The sequence below is a fragment of the Gouania willdenowi genome, chromosome 20 (genome assembly GCF_900634775.1).
Source record: "Gouania willdenowi chromosome 20, fGouWil2.1, whole genome shotgun sequence".
In the NCBI taxonomy this organism is placed as follows: domain Eukaryota; kingdom Metazoa; phylum Chordata; class Actinopteri; order Blenniiformes; family Gobiesocidae; genus Gouania; species Gouania willdenowi.
In genome coordinates this window covers 23,957,688-23,974,525 of record NC_041063.1, presented here as the reverse complement: position 1 = coordinate 23,974,525, position 16,838 = coordinate 23,957,688, and the positions used below count along the sequence as shown (strand labels likewise).

The 16,838-nt window shown below is 37.4% G+C and overlaps 1 protein-coding gene across 2 annotated transcripts; it reads left to right on the top strand.

Annotated features, from left to right (window-relative positions):
- Nucleotides 1–1,133: 1,133 nt before the first annotated feature.
- Nucleotides 1,134–15,114, top strand: pex2 (peroxisomal biogenesis factor 2). 2 transcript variants are annotated; one of them, XM_028434630.1, is made up of 2 exons: nucleotides 1,134–1,217; nucleotides 13,924–15,114. In XM_028434630.1, exons 1-2 carry the CDS (start codon nucleotides 1,214–1,216, stop codon nucleotides 14,886–14,888), a joined length of 969 nt encoding a protein of 322 aa, XP_028290431.1. In that variant the 5' UTR covers nucleotides 1,134–1,213; the 3' UTR covers nucleotides 14,889–15,114. The 2 variants fall into 2 exon arrangements, with proteins under 2 accessions (XP_028290431.1, XP_028290430.1); XM_028434629.1 differs by having other exon boundaries at nucleotides 1,139–1,217; nucleotides 13,921–15,114.
- Nucleotides 15,115–16,838: the final 1,724 nt, after the last annotated feature.

Here is a 16,838-nt window from a genome sequence, read left to right as displayed (position 1 = left end):
ACAAATATCTTTCACTTGTTTTAAGGCTAAATGATATTTGGATCCGTTTTGTTCACTGTTGCATGTACGAAAGTGGATTTGGACCAAATTTGATGGAGAAAATAATTTGGGCAAATCAAGAATAAAGTTAAAATGTCGAGATTGAAGTTGAAATTTCAAGAATTAAGTTGAAATACAATGTTGGGATTAAAGTCAAAAAAATTAGATAAAAGTCAAAATTTTGGAAATAAACTCAAAATACAATAGTTTGATAAAACAATTTTGGGCAAATCAAGAATAAAGTCAAAATACAGAGATAAAGTTGAAATACAATAATTTACCGACGTTACAGTGGCAAAATTGTGGTACAGATGTTTAAAACGTCAATAAAAAGGAAAAATGCAATCTGGCAAAATTTGGAAAACATTTCCTTAAAGCATCATGTTGTGTACCACCCTAATAAGGATTTATCTCTGATAAAGAAGCATTAAAAAAGGATTGACAGAAACAGAACTACAATATACATGTGTTTGTACGGAAGTTAAATTGAATAAATACCAAAATAAAGAAGGGGGGAAAGTGTTACATTTTTTAAGACTTTATTTAGTGGTTGGAAGACTTTCTTTTGTTTTGTAGATATTTTAATGAATTAAATGGACTTTATCACTCACCTGTAGCAGATCCTCGTTAGTCATGCTAGAGTCCACTTCCAACTTTTTCATCCTCTCCCAGTGAAGCTCTCCGCATTCTTTGAGTAACTGTTTGATCGACAGAAAAGAGGAAAATGTGTCATCATCTTCTTGCAAAATTGTTAAGTTTCCCTCTGATTGTTTAATTCCAAATGCAGCATCTGCTTGATTTGCAGAAATCATGTTTGTGGGGTGGAAAGCGTACACTAGCACATGGCATGGGTCTCTACACAGGTTGTATCATGTTTAAAACCGACACACAATGGATGGAGTGGGTTTTGTTACCACAACAAAGAGTATTGTTGAGATTGGGATGCGTTGTTTGACGCTTATACAGCTTTACTGCAGCGTGTGAGCATCTATGGTGCTCGGAGATGTGATTGGATAGCATGGGGATCCAGAATATGACGTTGCAACACGCTATTCGTCAAAACCCCGGAAATAGGCGGGCTCTAAGTAGACAACCCGGAAGCTGCGAGTGTTTACATCGTGAGAGGGAAGATATACTGACAGAGGGACGTTGTGCTCGACTCAGCTGCAAATAAATGGGTAATAAACACGTTTTATATCATATACGACTGTTTAGTTACATGTTCATGGTTCCCGTTAGTAAGGTAAAGACACATGCTTTTGTATTGCGCAGATTTGTCCTTTTAAATACGTGGTTGGGATTTTTGCATGCATGTGTGAGTAAAAAATACCAAACCACTCACCCTTAATATTATTATTTCGAACATGTTATAACCACTGACAGCGAAAGAAAACTTAAATAGTGAGTTAATATGTCATGTGTTCGTCTGTACCTAACTGTATCAGCACTTTTAAACATCTGGCCCATGGGCCAAATCCAGGCCGTCTGAAGGTTTGTTTAGGCCCATGATTTCATTTAAAAAAAAAAAAAAACTCTAAATAAATGTAATAAACCTGAAATGTAGATTTATGCCACAGTTAATTCATTAATTAACCACATTGGCTACTATTACAACATCTGATTTGTGTGATGACTAATACAGCATTGTGCAGAAAAGAAAACATTAAATTCAACAGATTAATCTGAGAATATAATTAATTTTCAGTAATGTCTGATGCTGTTTGGAGTCACTGGACTTACCGTGCGTCACTGGCAGCTCTAAACAAAGAAATACGATCAACTGGTTTTAGTCATTTAGTATTTTTTATTTTATTAATAATCATAACAATATAGTTATTTTCAGTAAAAATATAAAAAAGAGAAGTACTATAGGAAATCAACAATTAAATATGAACAAGAATTCACACATTAAATATGCATATATATACACAAATGTGTGGAGAAAAAAAGGTAAATTGAGTTAAACTTGAACAAAATTGTAAAACATTGTGAAAATGAATGACAGCTACTGTAATAAATCTTTAAAACTTTCTTTTTTCAAACCGAAAATAGGTTAAGAGTTGTTGGAGCAACTTTGCCCATTTTTAGATTTAATTTAAATGAATTAAATTAAATATGTGGCATTAGAACTGTACTGTGTGTCACTTGCAGTTCTGGACAAAGAAATATGGTCCATGGTTGGATGTTTAGTTATTTGGTAGTTATTTTCATAATAATAATTATAATTTTCACACAAAAAGGAAGCTAAAAAGTACTGTAGGAAAGCAACATTCAAGTATAAACAAAAACTCACAAATACACATATATACAAATGTGTGTATCATTTCTGTTAAAAATGGTAAAACATTGTAAAAATGAAAGACAGGTACTCTAATAAATCTCCAACATTTTACAAACTTGAACGAGACTAGCAAATACTGGTTTTTCAAACCTAAAATAGGTCAAAAGTTGTTGGAGAGACTTTGCCTTTGACTATTTTTAGATTTCATTTAAATAAGGTTAATTAAATTCATGCTGTGTCATGTGCTGAACAAACAAGACATTATTGTAATAATTCCAGGATGTTAATTTTGTCTTTTTTATAAATATGTTAAGGTTTCATTTATTCAGACAACTTTTTTCAGGAAATTTACTTTGAGTGGAAACATGTCATGAAGTCAATTTCCTGAAAAAAGTTGTCTGAATAAATAATAAACTTTACATATTATTAAGGCTGTTGCTATTGGTACGGACCCCAGACAATCCTGACTATAGTTCCGGCACTTCCTGTCCGTAGTAAGCCGAATGCCGGTAGTTCCGTTCCTCTATCCCTAACCCAGGTAATACCCTAAAATGTTTTTTTCTTTTCTTTCATTTTAACATATTTAACATGGCAAATTACACTTTTAAAAATACATATACAAAAAAAAAAAAGAGTCAGAAGTGGTATTCAAACCCACATCAGCGGATGGAAACGTCCCTAAGTCTAGCGCCTTAGACCACTCGGTTATTCTGACATGGTGTTAACACAGGCACATTACGCTTATGTAGAAAAGGTCCGGAAGTACCGGAACAATAGTCAGATTTTTCTGAGGTCCGGGTCCGGAACTATAGACACTTTGTATTATTAGTATGAAAACATACCTTGCAATTTCTAGGACTTGAAAGCGTCACTGGTTACACTTTGATGTCGGATACCATGCAACACCCTTGAATGTTTAGTGGAATCCATGTTGTTTGAGCCCAAAAAGAAGATCCAAAAACACTTTCATTCTATGACTTGTTGGACATAATACGTGTTAAACTAGAGTGTAATTAAAAATTTTCACTGTGAATTTTGGTGCACAAGCTAAAACTTCAGATCTTAACCTTGTACGGTTGTATTCCTTAAAAAAAAAAAAACATGTTCTGCAGCTGCACATAATTCTATTATTCCCTGTAAATAATCAGTGGCAAAGATCAAACTCTTCCACATTGAGATTCAAGGCAAGGTTGATCTTATTGATTTTCAGGAGACTACTACTCACTTCATTTCTCTCATCCCAATCATCACTCCTCTGCTCTTATCTGTCTCTCTTTTCCACTGTACAGTACTGCTCAAACCGACTACGCCAAAAACCTAATCCCCACCGTGATTATCGCATAATGCTCTTTTCCTTGTTATCAAAATGGAGCAGATTTGTTGTTTTTTTAAAATGCTGATCAACAACATGAGTTCAAATGAAGTTTCTTTTTGAAAGCTAGAAAAGTACAATATATTGTTTTGGTTTTTTTAAATCTCCAAAAATAGATGATATTAAAAGCCAGATGTGTTTAACTCTCCTACATAACAGTGAAAGAGATGAGACTGACTAATTAGGAGAGATGAGATGCAGGTGAGGAAGAAACCATCTGAAACAGAAAATGGGGGAGTAACACAGACATACCACGCACACAGCTTCTTTAAAAAAATAAAATAAAAACACAAAAAGATTCATTCAAAAGATCATGTCTGAAACAAAAATAGAATGCAGTTAAATCCTAAAATCTAAGAAAATAAATGCTGAAATTCTTATATAAACCTGCGGAACTTTTAGCGTTTCCTCTTAAATGTTTTAAGCAAAGAAAATTTTTGTTTTTTCTTTATTTTTTTGTTTATTAGATATTTATTTCTGATATCCTGCTCGTGATTGTTTTATACAGACAATGAAAGAGCGGCACTTGATTTAATTTGTTTCCTATTTGTACTTTTCTGTCTTTACATTTCATTGAATGAAGTGTAATCTTTTTTCAGGGGTTTTATGTTTTTTTTGTTTTTGCTAGATTAAAAAATAAAATCCAGTTTTCTACAAAGTCATTTAATGAACTGATTTGTCGGTTAAATGTTTCATTAATCGATCACTAGTCGATAAGCGTGTAAGGATAAACTCTACAATTCAGTTCGAAACCCGATTTAAAAAAAAAAAAAAAAAAAAAAAAATGTAATGTAATGCTACACATAACTCCTTTCAATTTAAATATATAGAGCTAATTTTTTGGGGAAAAAACTAATATATTTTCTTCTCATAACCTTCTTACAAACCATTGAACTCAAAACAAAATAAACTGCGATTTTTTCATTTGTCACCATGCAAAATTGAATAAAAACATTTTTTAAAAAAGAAATTAAATATTAAAACTTTTGAAATCATAAATACAGTGGAAAAAACAGGTGACTTTTACAGTGCAGCCAATATGTAACTAAAGTCACCAATATTCCTTCATTGGGAAGATTCTTAAAGGAGAAATACTTTTTTTTTGGAGATATATTTTTTAGTTAATTTTTATATATAATGAATAGCAATTTTCCATTCATTTCCTGTAATTTTAAGAAAAAAAACTCTATTGGGATATACTGTAAATCTACCTATTTTGTGATGTAAAATTTTCTCTATATTGCTCAGCACTTTTTTTTTTATTTTTACCTTTATTTAACCAGGAAAGTCTCATTGAGATTAATAATCTCTGTCCTGGAAGCAATTAGGTGTAGGGGTCTTGCTCAGGGGATTTGAGCCTGCAACCCTCCGGCTCCAAGCCCACTTCTGTAACCACTGGGCCACCACTAAGCACTAAGTCAATTATCAAAATAGTCGTTAGTTGTAGCCCTATTTCAGAATAATGAATAACTCTCTAAAGACTGTTTGAGCTTTGTCCTGCAGTAGCCTTCACATGTTCACACTCGTTCAAGGAAACGACAACGCACTTCAACTTTTAGTGATTATGTTTCACACACAGCAAATTTTGATTAATGCAAAAGTTAGAAAAATGTTACTTTCACATTCCCGCTTTTATTCGTACAATAACGGAGGTTAGAAAAAGTCACGATCGACTTGTTTCTCAAGATAATGCCTTTTATTTGCATGAGCTGTTCACCCATCGACTCTAAAGAAAGACACATTCTTCACTTTTCTCGTTTATCAGCCTTTCTGCCACACTCATTGTGCCTCTCTCTGCCCTTTAAATGTTTCATGACTTTTTAAGTTGTTTTCTGCAAACCCCCGCTACTTATTACTCATACAGCCTTAGCATACTCAACCTTCGTACTCATAAAATCAATTAATTCTTTTAAATAATTCACCTTCTGAGCAAACCAGATTAAGCAGAGCACACTTTTTTTGTGTGTGTCAAACGTGCTGTTCTAACGTGTGTGTGTGTGTGTGTGTGTGTGTGTGTGTGTGTGTGTGTGTGTGTGTGTGTGTGTGTGTGTGTGTGTGTGTGTGTGTGTGTGTGTGTGTGGTGTGTGTGTGTGTGTGTGGGTGTTCAGGCATTAACTTGACTCTCTCACTCTATGGCTTGGAGCGGTCTTGGGTGATTAGAGAAAGAGGAGAGCCTTGATAAAGCATTAGTGTGTGTGATGCACACACACACACATACACACACACACGTACAGCCCGAGGAGCCTTTTGTGCATCTGCACACATTCATTTTTCATGAAACAGACTCATAACAATTAGTCTGGTTACCGCCTGGGTAATCTTTGTGTCCCCCGTAATGCCTGTGGTCTGCTGTATGACATCACTCTCTTTAAAAAGTTCTAAATCTGACGTTCTCATCCGTTTTTTTTTTTTCATATAGCGAGGACATTAGCGAGCTTGGGCTAATAGGATCCACACGCGTTGCTGGCGAAAGAAGGGCAATAAAGTGAGGGAGCGGGGAAAACACATGACTGGAGTGCTTAGAGAAATAGGTTTTATCCACCGGAGCTTTTACACAAATTAATTTACATGAGTGAGAGAAGAAAATGTAAAGCTATAATGCGGTATACGCTCAGCCTATTTCTCGCTACAAGCATCATAGGAAGTAGAGTGAACATTTGTGCATTATTTCAGCACATACGTTACATTAACCACCGTGGTAAATGCTGAAGTGTAAAGAGTACTAATATATCCTACTCAAGTAAAGTAATGTTACTTTGATTGAAATTCTACTTAAGTAAAAGTAAGTCATACATAAAATACTCAAGCACATATAAAAAGTAGCTCAATTAAATAGTACTCAAAGTAAAAGTTACTAGTTACTAAAACAAATGATAATTTACTCCGTAACGGTTAGGTGTAGAAATGTAACACATTTCTTCTTTTAAAATGTACTTAAGTACAAGTAAAATTACTGATTTAGAAATACACTTAAAAAGTACAAGGAACCATAAAAGCAACTCAGTGAGTGTCAAACTCGTGGTCTGGGGGCCAAATCTTGCCCTTTTGGAATCCAATTCGGCCCGCAGCAGAAAGTAAAAATGACAGAAAACATGAATCATTGTGTAAATTAAGCTTAAAGGGGTTGCATGAGTTTTCACAGTTTTCCATTCATTTTTAATGTTAAACACAAAATCCTGAAATTTTCCTCAAATTATGACATATTTCTTTTAATTAAATAAAAAGTGGTCAAAATCTAGGAAATTTAAAGTCACGACCCTGATGGGACTAATATCTGTCACTTATTGCTTGGATATTGTTGGTTTCTTATCGCGATGTCCCGATACAACATTCTCACTTCCAATACGATACCGATATTTTGCGGCCTTGAATATTGGCCAATACCAATGTCGAACCGATACGATATCAGCATAAATCGTACATACTTTTATTCCTTATTTTGCAGTGTGGAATGTTCGAAAAAGCTTGATCATGTGATGTTACGCAAAGAGAATAGTCAGCAACAGTAGGTATGAGAAAAACTGACCATTTATTAACCAATTGGTTACATACATTTTAATCATCAACATAATACCTACAGTAAACTGCAATTGAATAATTATAATGTATATCAGAGATTTTAGATGCAGTCTGATAAAATCCGATATTTGTTTTCTGGCTGATATCGGACCAGGACACCCCTAGTTTCTTACATATTTAGTATTTTATGTAAAGTAGGGCACCATAATGTTGAGATTACTTGTTTTCCAGCATTAAATCTGTGGCCCACTGGGGTTCAAACCGCTCCGTGTTTGGCCCCTGAACTAAAATGAGTTTGACACCATCGAGTTACTTTCACCTCTGTGGATAACCATGTACAGTACCCATAAAAGCAACTCAGTTACAGTAGCGTGAGTATTACACATGCACTTTTGGCCACAGTGTTTCCAAATAGTCTGGAATGATGGCTTTCTGAGCAGATTTGTCGCTCAGAAAAACCACATGTAACCCCCCACCCCCCGGGACAGTCCATTCTTCCAGCGTTCCCAGTCTTTAGCCCCCTGCCTTGAACACCATCACCCTTTTCCTAGACAGCAAAGCCAAGGTCAAGAAGAAAGTGCAGCCGTTCCGTGTCTACAGGCTATTCCCTGGATGCCCACACCTCAGTATGGCAGCAGCGTTTATGCTTCACGGACGTCCCCCTCCTTCGTTATTGTGACCACCAGTTCCAAGGTCAGCTCCCAGGAACAGCTTTCAGCTTATCTGTTCTTCCCTTGTCCCCTTTTTTCATTCTTCTCCCCAGGTTTTTTCTCTGCTCTGTATCAGACGGTAGCTCACTGCTCCCAGCTGGCAGGTTCATGACGTGTTGTCTGACACGTGCGTAGTCTCCGTGTGCCCGTGTTTCTGTTGAGCCCGTGTCATTACAGCCGCATGTCTGGTTTGCTGTGGACCCCGTGCAGCGCGGAGCTTTCACATAAATGTAGTGGTGCTTTCATTCATCGTGCCTTTCATACAAAGTAATCGTAGGGGCTCTGATTTTTGGTTTTCAAAATTTCACAATTTATGTTTCAGGGTTTACAAGGGATGTAAGAATATATCCTAAATCAGCTAAAAATCAATGCAAATAAGAAGGGATTCAAATGGATACAGCACAGTATGTGCTTTGATACTGTGCTTAAACAATAGGGGGCACTGTGACTGTTTTAGTGACGGTTGTTTAGACGTTACACTCTTGGTTCAGTCCAAACACTAGGGGCTGAACCAAGAGCAGTGGCAAGAGAAAAGCTTTAATCGGACCAAAAAAAGGAGGTCCAACGGAACACGGCTAGAACCCCTCCAACCCGAATAAAGCCGATGTCTCTAATATTTTTTTTTCATTCATGCACGTGCAAGGATGTAAATAGTGTCTGGTTGAAAGAGGTTCGGGCTTAACCAGACATCGGCTTCATTCAAAAATATTTATGTTAGAAGCACTGCAGTAATATGTTAAAAGCATATTACTGCAGTGCTTCTCTCTATGTGCACACACCTCAGCAGCAGCAACTCAGTGTCACTTACAGCAGCCCAAACGGAGGCTGCTGCGCGCACATAAACACATGCACCACAGAGTTTTAGTTTAACAAATACAAATCAAACATAATGTAAATATCAAACAGCAGTAATTACCTTTCAAGCAGAAAAGTCACCAATTCCATCTTCTACTCCTCCAGACCATACACTGTAAAAAAGACAACGCTCTAGCTCCGGGAAAGGGGCGGGGCCTTTGAGCAACAACTGTCAGACAGTCCATCAAACACAATCCTGGCTCTGATTTGTTCTTTTTGCTCGGTCGCGGTGCATTCTGGCAATCTGCCAAAGGCTGCTGGAGCAGCAGGGGGCGGGGCTCAATGAGCCTGTTTTTTTTCACACAAATTACTAGTTTGATGTAAAGCTGTCCTTTCATAGTGACAGCTTTAGCAAATATGACAGTCACTTTTAAAAGAGTTGCAGACTGCACCTTTAAGGCATTAACAGATTAAAAAAAAAATATATATATCTCGCTTTACTTAACAAAATCTGGCCGTCAAAGGGTTTTACATTTTACATTTCTGGGGGGGGGTTACGCCAACAGCGCTCGCTTACGCATCTTGTGATACCGCTACGCTGTGGAAAATTCCTGGTGAGAACCTGGTTGATATTCTACTTGGTCACTTTCTCGCTTAAAATGTTTTCAGAACTTTCAAAGGTGGAGAATCAGCGGAGATTTTTAGCCTCGGTGTGATTCAGGTTTTGGTCGTAGGTTCCAAATATATCTTGGAGAACTTGGAAGTACACTTCAGCGAGAATGCTCATCATCATAATCACACTTATGTTATAGTATATAGTAGACCAGTGGTTGCCAAACTATTTGTGCCCGAGGTATACCAAAGGTACATCACTCATGTACAATATCTGTAAATGTGCATAAATATTTACTAATGCCAAATAAAATGTGACAAAGAAAACTATATTACTCGTGAAATATTTATTCACGAAATATTTCCTAAAAAATGTAGGTATAAAGCTTGCCTCGGTATTATGAAATGAGTGCACACAAAGTAGTAAATTAAAAAAATAATGATTTTTGTGTAGTTGTATAGTGCAATAATGTATGGTTGTCACAAAATCCCACGACACACCCTGACTTTCCTCACGGCGCACCGTTTGGGAACCACTGTAGTAGACAGTATACACTCATTGGGAGTGTGCCATTACAAACACAGCCATTATATCCACTCCACTCCCTCTGCCTGTGTGTCGCTACACTTTGTAGCATGCTAACGCTAAGCCGCCCGTCCTCCTGCACATACCGTGTCATTACTCTGCAAACACAGGCATCGACTGTGACTTTTGGCTATTACATAAGGAACATGGATTTCATGCTGTCCACGGTAAAAGCTCTGTAAATTTGAATACTTAATTTTTATAGGCAGCGCGGCATTGACTGAAGTGTCTGCTTGTTATGTATTTGGCGAGTGCTGCGAGTCTGAAGGGAAGCTGTCAATAGCAATCGCAGCTATTGACACGGCAGTGGGCAGGAGATGTTACTTGGCCCCGGACTCAGGCATCCCTCTGATCCCTCTACATCATAATTACATTAATATTGACAGAGCCCTTGACAATAGTCACATTACTATTGATAGGTGGCTGTCGATACCGTGTTTTCCCAAATAAAACATATTCATTCATAACTTGTAAACTGCTCAATAAAAGGCTTTGAAAAGAGTATCGGACCCAGTTGGGTTCACTCTCCTCTCCCTGGAGGGTGGAGGGAGAAGGGGGGGTGGGGGGGTTGACGCAGGGATTTCCCCCACCTGATGCTATGCTTCTCTGTGTGTGTGTGTGTGTGTGTGTGTGTGTGTGTATAACTACTAGGGTTGGGGTCAATTACATTTTTCAGTTAAATTTACGTCTTCAATTATCCAACCTTCAATTACAATTACAACTATTTTTTTTTTTTTTTTTTTAATTACAATTGTTTTTATCCTCAGGAAGTCATTTACAACTATGTTCTCAATTCTTAAAGTTTAATTACAATTAATTACAATTACTGAGCCTGAAATAAATAACCTAATAAAAGTTTAGCATCTCTTATGATAACAGGTCCTAAATCAGATATAAAATACACTAAGAACAAATATCTATCATCTAATTTTTTTCTAATCTATTGATTACCTTGTTAGGCTTCCTAATCAATGAAAATATTGGTGTTAATATTATTGGTGTTGGCATGTGAGCCTTTTTTCTCTCACTATACCTCCTCGATTTATATTTTTAAATGGTAAAATGGGGGGAAGCTTGATAGGATACATTTTTTAATAATTGTTAACTACATGCTGTATGTGTAGAACTCAACTGTAACATGGTTCCCCAGTTTTGCATTGAAAATATAACTGACCAGGCATTTTTATACAATTTTCATGACAATTACAAACTCAATTAGAATTTAATTACGATTACGGCAGCAACAGATTTTTTAAATTACAATTACAATATAATTACGCCATAATCTTCATTAATCATCAATTACAATTATAATTGACCCCAACCCTGGTAGCTACCACCACACTTCTTCACACACAGGCCCCTAATCTTCACATTTCTCAGAGTGAAAGATTAAGCTAAACAAATGGAGCCTCTTTATTGGTTCACATCCACTTTTCTCAAACCCAAACTCTACCCGCCACTAAACATGGCAGCAGCTCTGATACCGCTCAATGAATTTGTCATACCTGCTTACTTTAACACAAATTTACACTTTTTTTTCTTTCTTTTTCAAGCTTGCAAATTCAAATTTAGCCAAAGCGTGTATCGTAGCTCTATTCAACCATCTTAAATAGACAAGACGGCCCTGCCTGCACACATCAAAAGAGTCAAGCATTGCCACGCCATGTTGGAGAGTGTGTTTTTTTTTTTTCTTCTTTTACCTCCTCGAGAAACATCTAAAGTGACCATCATCTCTCTTTTTGTGGAAACTGCCATATTCACCCAGCTAAAATCTGTTTTAAAGCTTTGTGACAAATCCCGTTCAGTGAGACACAAAAGCCCCCTGTCAGGAAAAAAAAAAAAAAGAAAAGCCTTCTCTCTCTCTCTCTCTCGTGGCTTCTTGCTCTTTCACTCTTCAAGTTTGCTTCCCCACTTCTTAAGGATTTTATTTGAGGAAAGGCCAGATAAAACTGGAGGAGCGCGAGCAGTTTGCGAGAAACGGTACGCGGCACTAACCAGTCCAGACGTTACAATGGTGGGATCCCATATGGAGGCACATGAAGGGGGAGGAAAAAAAAATTGTTCCACATTTGGCAGATGTTTACGGTGTAGCAGAGACTGTGCCGTTAGCCAAATCCCGAGTGATGTGATTTGTACACACACCCCTATCTCCAGAGGGAGCAGGCACCAGGAGCCCCTGGGCTTTGCCTTCTGTTTCAGAGAGAGAGTGTGTGTGTGTGTGTGTGTGTGTGTGTGTGTGTGTGTGTGTGTGTGTGTACACACAGCAGAAAGCAGTCTAAGACCCCCTGCTCCTCCGCATGGTGCAGCTCAAAGGTTGCATTAAGGATGGGTTTTACATGTGAAAAGTGATTTCCGTTCCTATGTATAAAGAAAAAATAACTTCCTAACAGGATGGGCCTCACCTCGCGGGCCTCGATCCTCACAATGACCATGTTTCCCTTTAATAATGTTGCCTTTAATTTAACAGATCAAATGTGGCGCTGCTTCAAAAGGAAAATAATAAAAATGCAGCGCTGCGTACCCACTGTAAGGAAAGTGATTAAAGTATGAAAACACAAGCATAGTGGTTTTAAAGTTGTTGACAGAAACAACTAAATAATATATTATTGTTGAGAATTGGAGAAGACAAAATATTATAGTAGTTTATAATATTTTTTGATTATTAACGATCATAGATTTGATTATTGATCTTCAATAATCAGCCAGCTGCTGAATTGTTTGACTTCTCTTATGAGTAACACCTCACACTAGAGCTGGGCGATATGGACTAAAACTCATATCTCAGTATTTTTCCTCAAAATGGCAATATTATGATATAAATTTCTATCTTTAAGTCAATAGACCAGAAATACAATTCTGGGTTAAATACACTAATGCAAAGTCCCACACAGGCATTTTTATTAACAAACAGCTGCACAATATGTGGCACTTTTGGCTTTTTTGCCACTAAGAGACAGCACGTGTGAGTGAGTTCTGTAGTGTGGCTTTTTTAGGGAAAGGTCTGGGTTAGGACGCACTCAGAAATCCATCAAACCGTGTTTGAAGTAGTGAAAGCAGTAACTCCTAAAACAAGTATTTTAGTACAAAATAAGCTGTAAAATAAAAACATTATAGGCGATATTTTCTGTATCCAAAAATAGAAATTTCAATACACCTTGAATCACGATATATTGCCCAGGCTCACCTTCAATATACAGTGGTTCCCAAATTTTTCACAGTACCCCTTCAGACATTTAATCTGAAGCCATGTACCCCTACTCCTGCATACTTAAAAAAATATGATAATGTAATGTCATATTTAATGTATCCTTACAGTGAAATGTGTCTCTGAATTTGACCTATCCCGTTGAGGAATCATACATAATTAACTAATAACAATAATCATCATCAAAACATCTTCAAAACTATTGGATTTATATTTAATGAATTAGCCTACTGGCATTTTCAGTGAGAAACAATCTTTCTTTTTTGAAAAACAAATCTACCAAATATTTGTTGGTTGAAATCTAGCAGTAATAACATATTTATCACCTTGAAATTGTGGAATGCACCTAGCTACAACAGAACTCTGCTATGTTTGACTGAATTTGAAAGTTTGAATCTTCTCCATGCAAAGTCTTTTTCTGTATTCACAAAAGTACAGTACGTGGTGGCAAAGGGCATCAAAGTCTTGACCGCACGTTTGGATACCTCAAAACAATGTAACTCATCATATTTTGATCAGATTGTTTCTTTTTCCCCACGAGAGGGTTGTCTTATATGCCAATGTGTAATTAGTGGCAATGCATGGAGGCTCCTGACTGCTGGTAGATTTATATTCTAGTTTCCAATGTTGTCACTTGGTTTTTAATTTTCATTCGCATACCCCATGATCATTTGTGTACCCCACTTTGGGAACCTCGGTTGTATAGTGTAATAGAAACATCTAAATTCGGAGGACGATTCATAATCATCAATAATAAAATGGTGATTATTTGAATAAAGTCATCTTTTCCGTCTTCAGCAGGTATGGTGAGTGAGAAAGAGGCGGCTGCTGATGGATCTGGTCCTGGTCCACAGGTTCCTGTTTTACGCATTAACCAGCTGGACGCCCTAGAGCTGGACTCGGCCCTTGAGCAGCTTCTCTGGACCCAGTTCTCCAAGTGCTTCCAGAACTTTCGTCCCGGCCTTCTCACTCCTCTAGAGCCTGAACTCAAGGTTCTTCTTCATTTGCTCCTGTGGAGGTTCACGCTGTATTCTAACAATGCCACGGTGGGCCAGTCGCTTTTGAGCTTACGATATCACGGCACGGCCGACTTGTCGTGCGATTACCGGCCTCTGACCACGAGGCAAAAGTTGAGTTTAGCCGTGCTAACTGCAGGAGTGCGCTGGCTCCAGGAACGTTCCTACAACCTTCTGTCTCTCATGGGTTGTTCACAAGGACACGTGTCGGCAAGAGATGAAGGTTTGCTTCAAAAAAGTCTCCGTAGCGCTGTAACCGTCATTTCTGGTGTCACCAAGTTAGCGAGTCTCATCAACTTCCTCATGTTCCTCCGGAGCGGCCGTCACTCTGTCCTCGCCGAGAGGATCACAGATGCTCAGGTGGTTTTCAGTAAACCCAACGTGGTCAGGGACATGAACTACCAATACATGGTAAGAGAAATGCTCTGGCACAGCTTCGCTGAGTTCCTGATTTTTCTGCTACCGTTAGTCAACACCGTAAAACTCAAAGAATCTCTGCGCTCCTTTGTGTTCGGGAGAGTAACTAACGATAAGGAGGGAACGAGAGAAGGACGTGACACGTGGAAAGAGTGTGGACTTTGTGGTGAGTGGCCAACCATGCCTCATTCTGTGGGCTGCCGGCACGTGTTCTGCTACTACTGCATTAGAAGTCACTGTATCGATGACGCGGCTATGGTCTGTCCCAAGTGTGGAGCAGAAGGGGGAGTTCTGGAACCAGCCAGGATGGAGATGGAGAGGATTGGCATGTGACGATAACGCCAGTAAAACAAGACTCTCTTTCTGATTTTTTTATTTGATTATTAAAGTTATTTAATTTATCAATGTGATGGTAAACCTTGTGTGTCAGGATGGAGATGAAGAGGATTGACATGTGACTATGACACCAGTAAATCAATTATTAAGAAAATAAACATTTATGAAGACTTTTTCTTTCTGATTTTTCTTATTTGATGAATAAAGTTATTTAATTTATCAATACGATGGTAAACCTTGATCTTCCATTGGCCTTTCCCTTTTACTTTCTTCAGGTACTTGTTGAATACTGACTTTTCTTGCCCAATGACACGTGTCAAACACGCGATGTCACTACAGGGGGTACTTGGGAGAGAGAGAGGAAAATTAACTAATGAAAGCCTTAAAAAATATGGGGTTTTGTAATGTGTATTTTTAGTTAAAAATGAAATGGAAATGTACTTTATTAGAAGAAATAGCTAAAAACTATTAAAATAAATCTATTCTGGAGGCACTAAATACCGTTTCATTCCACTTAATAAAATCTCATCATTCTACCATTATGCTCTATAGTTGTTTCTTCATAGAATTCTGAGCAAAATGTAGTCAGACAAAGGGGATACTTGCATTCAAAAGTAAGAGAAAGGGGGTACAAGAACCAAAAAAAGTTGGATAACCACTGCTTCAGAGCATCAAATTTGGCCCGCGGGTCAAAATAACCAAACTTGTGCTAGTTATTGAAAAAAAGTAACTAGTTACCATTACTAGTTACTTCATTCACAAAGTAACTCAGTTACAATTTTGATTACTTAGACCAAAAAGTAATGCGTTACTGGAAACAGTAAGTTTTGAGTTACTTAGAATTAAAGAATATATTATTTATTTTGGGTCATTGGTGTCCATACAGCTTCATATTAGTGCTGTAATAATATAATAATCCACTATTGATCAACTTCTGTCAAACAACCATAAATGATGTGCATATAAAGCACAAAACAGCTGCTCCAAAATTAAATCAGTAATTTTTCAGCCTCAGCACAGTAATGTAAAGTAAGCTGTGCATATTCCAGGTGCACATTCTGCTGTTGAAAATGCTTATAAAAATAAATGTGGAAAAACTAATTCACAGCATTTTTCTCAGCTACACAATGCTAAACATATCAGGCTAATGAGCTGCTGTTAGCAGTGACTCAGCAGTAGCGACAGGCTGCATATTTACAACAACAGTTTGGCTGACCTGTCCTTGGATAACAGTCACAGTCCTTTAGAATGCAGCTATAGCGTTAGCTTAGCTTCACTGATGCATCTTTTGGAGTCAAAAATAATGTGCTTATTTCCATGCTGAGAAGCACGTCCTGCTCTCGCATTGACTCGTCATCAATGGCGCATCATTGGTGATGTAAACAGAAACACGCTGACAATGTTTCTTCTTCCCGCAAAAATATGTAGCTCCACTGTAAACAGGAAGTACACTGCAGCTAGCAAAGTAACGGACAAACGCACTATATTGTAACGGTAACGGCGTTATTTCTTTATAAAAACATTGCGTTACAGTACTAGTTACTGTCAAGTGACGTTGGGGCGGTAACGCATTACTTGAACACTGGAAATTACAGAAAACATTTATCATTTTTATAAAAATACCAAATAATTTAGTTGGAGATATCTCAGTCCTGTCAATGCATTAATTCAATGAATATCCACAATATTTGCCAAGGCTCACAGTTTTACCGCACTTTTATCACACGATGGCAGTCATTTTTAATCGCAAATCTTTATCTTCTCCAAAAATCCTGCAACCTCATAAGAATTTTCTACCAATTTTTCCCCAAATTGAATAAAAATTGGTCACAAAGTCAAGGAAATTTAAAGATTGGGTATTGCCTGTAACTTCCATCACTTTACATATATTTATAGGACAGAATAATGATTATTTGGCCTCCTAAAATTTGTGAACCACTTGAGATC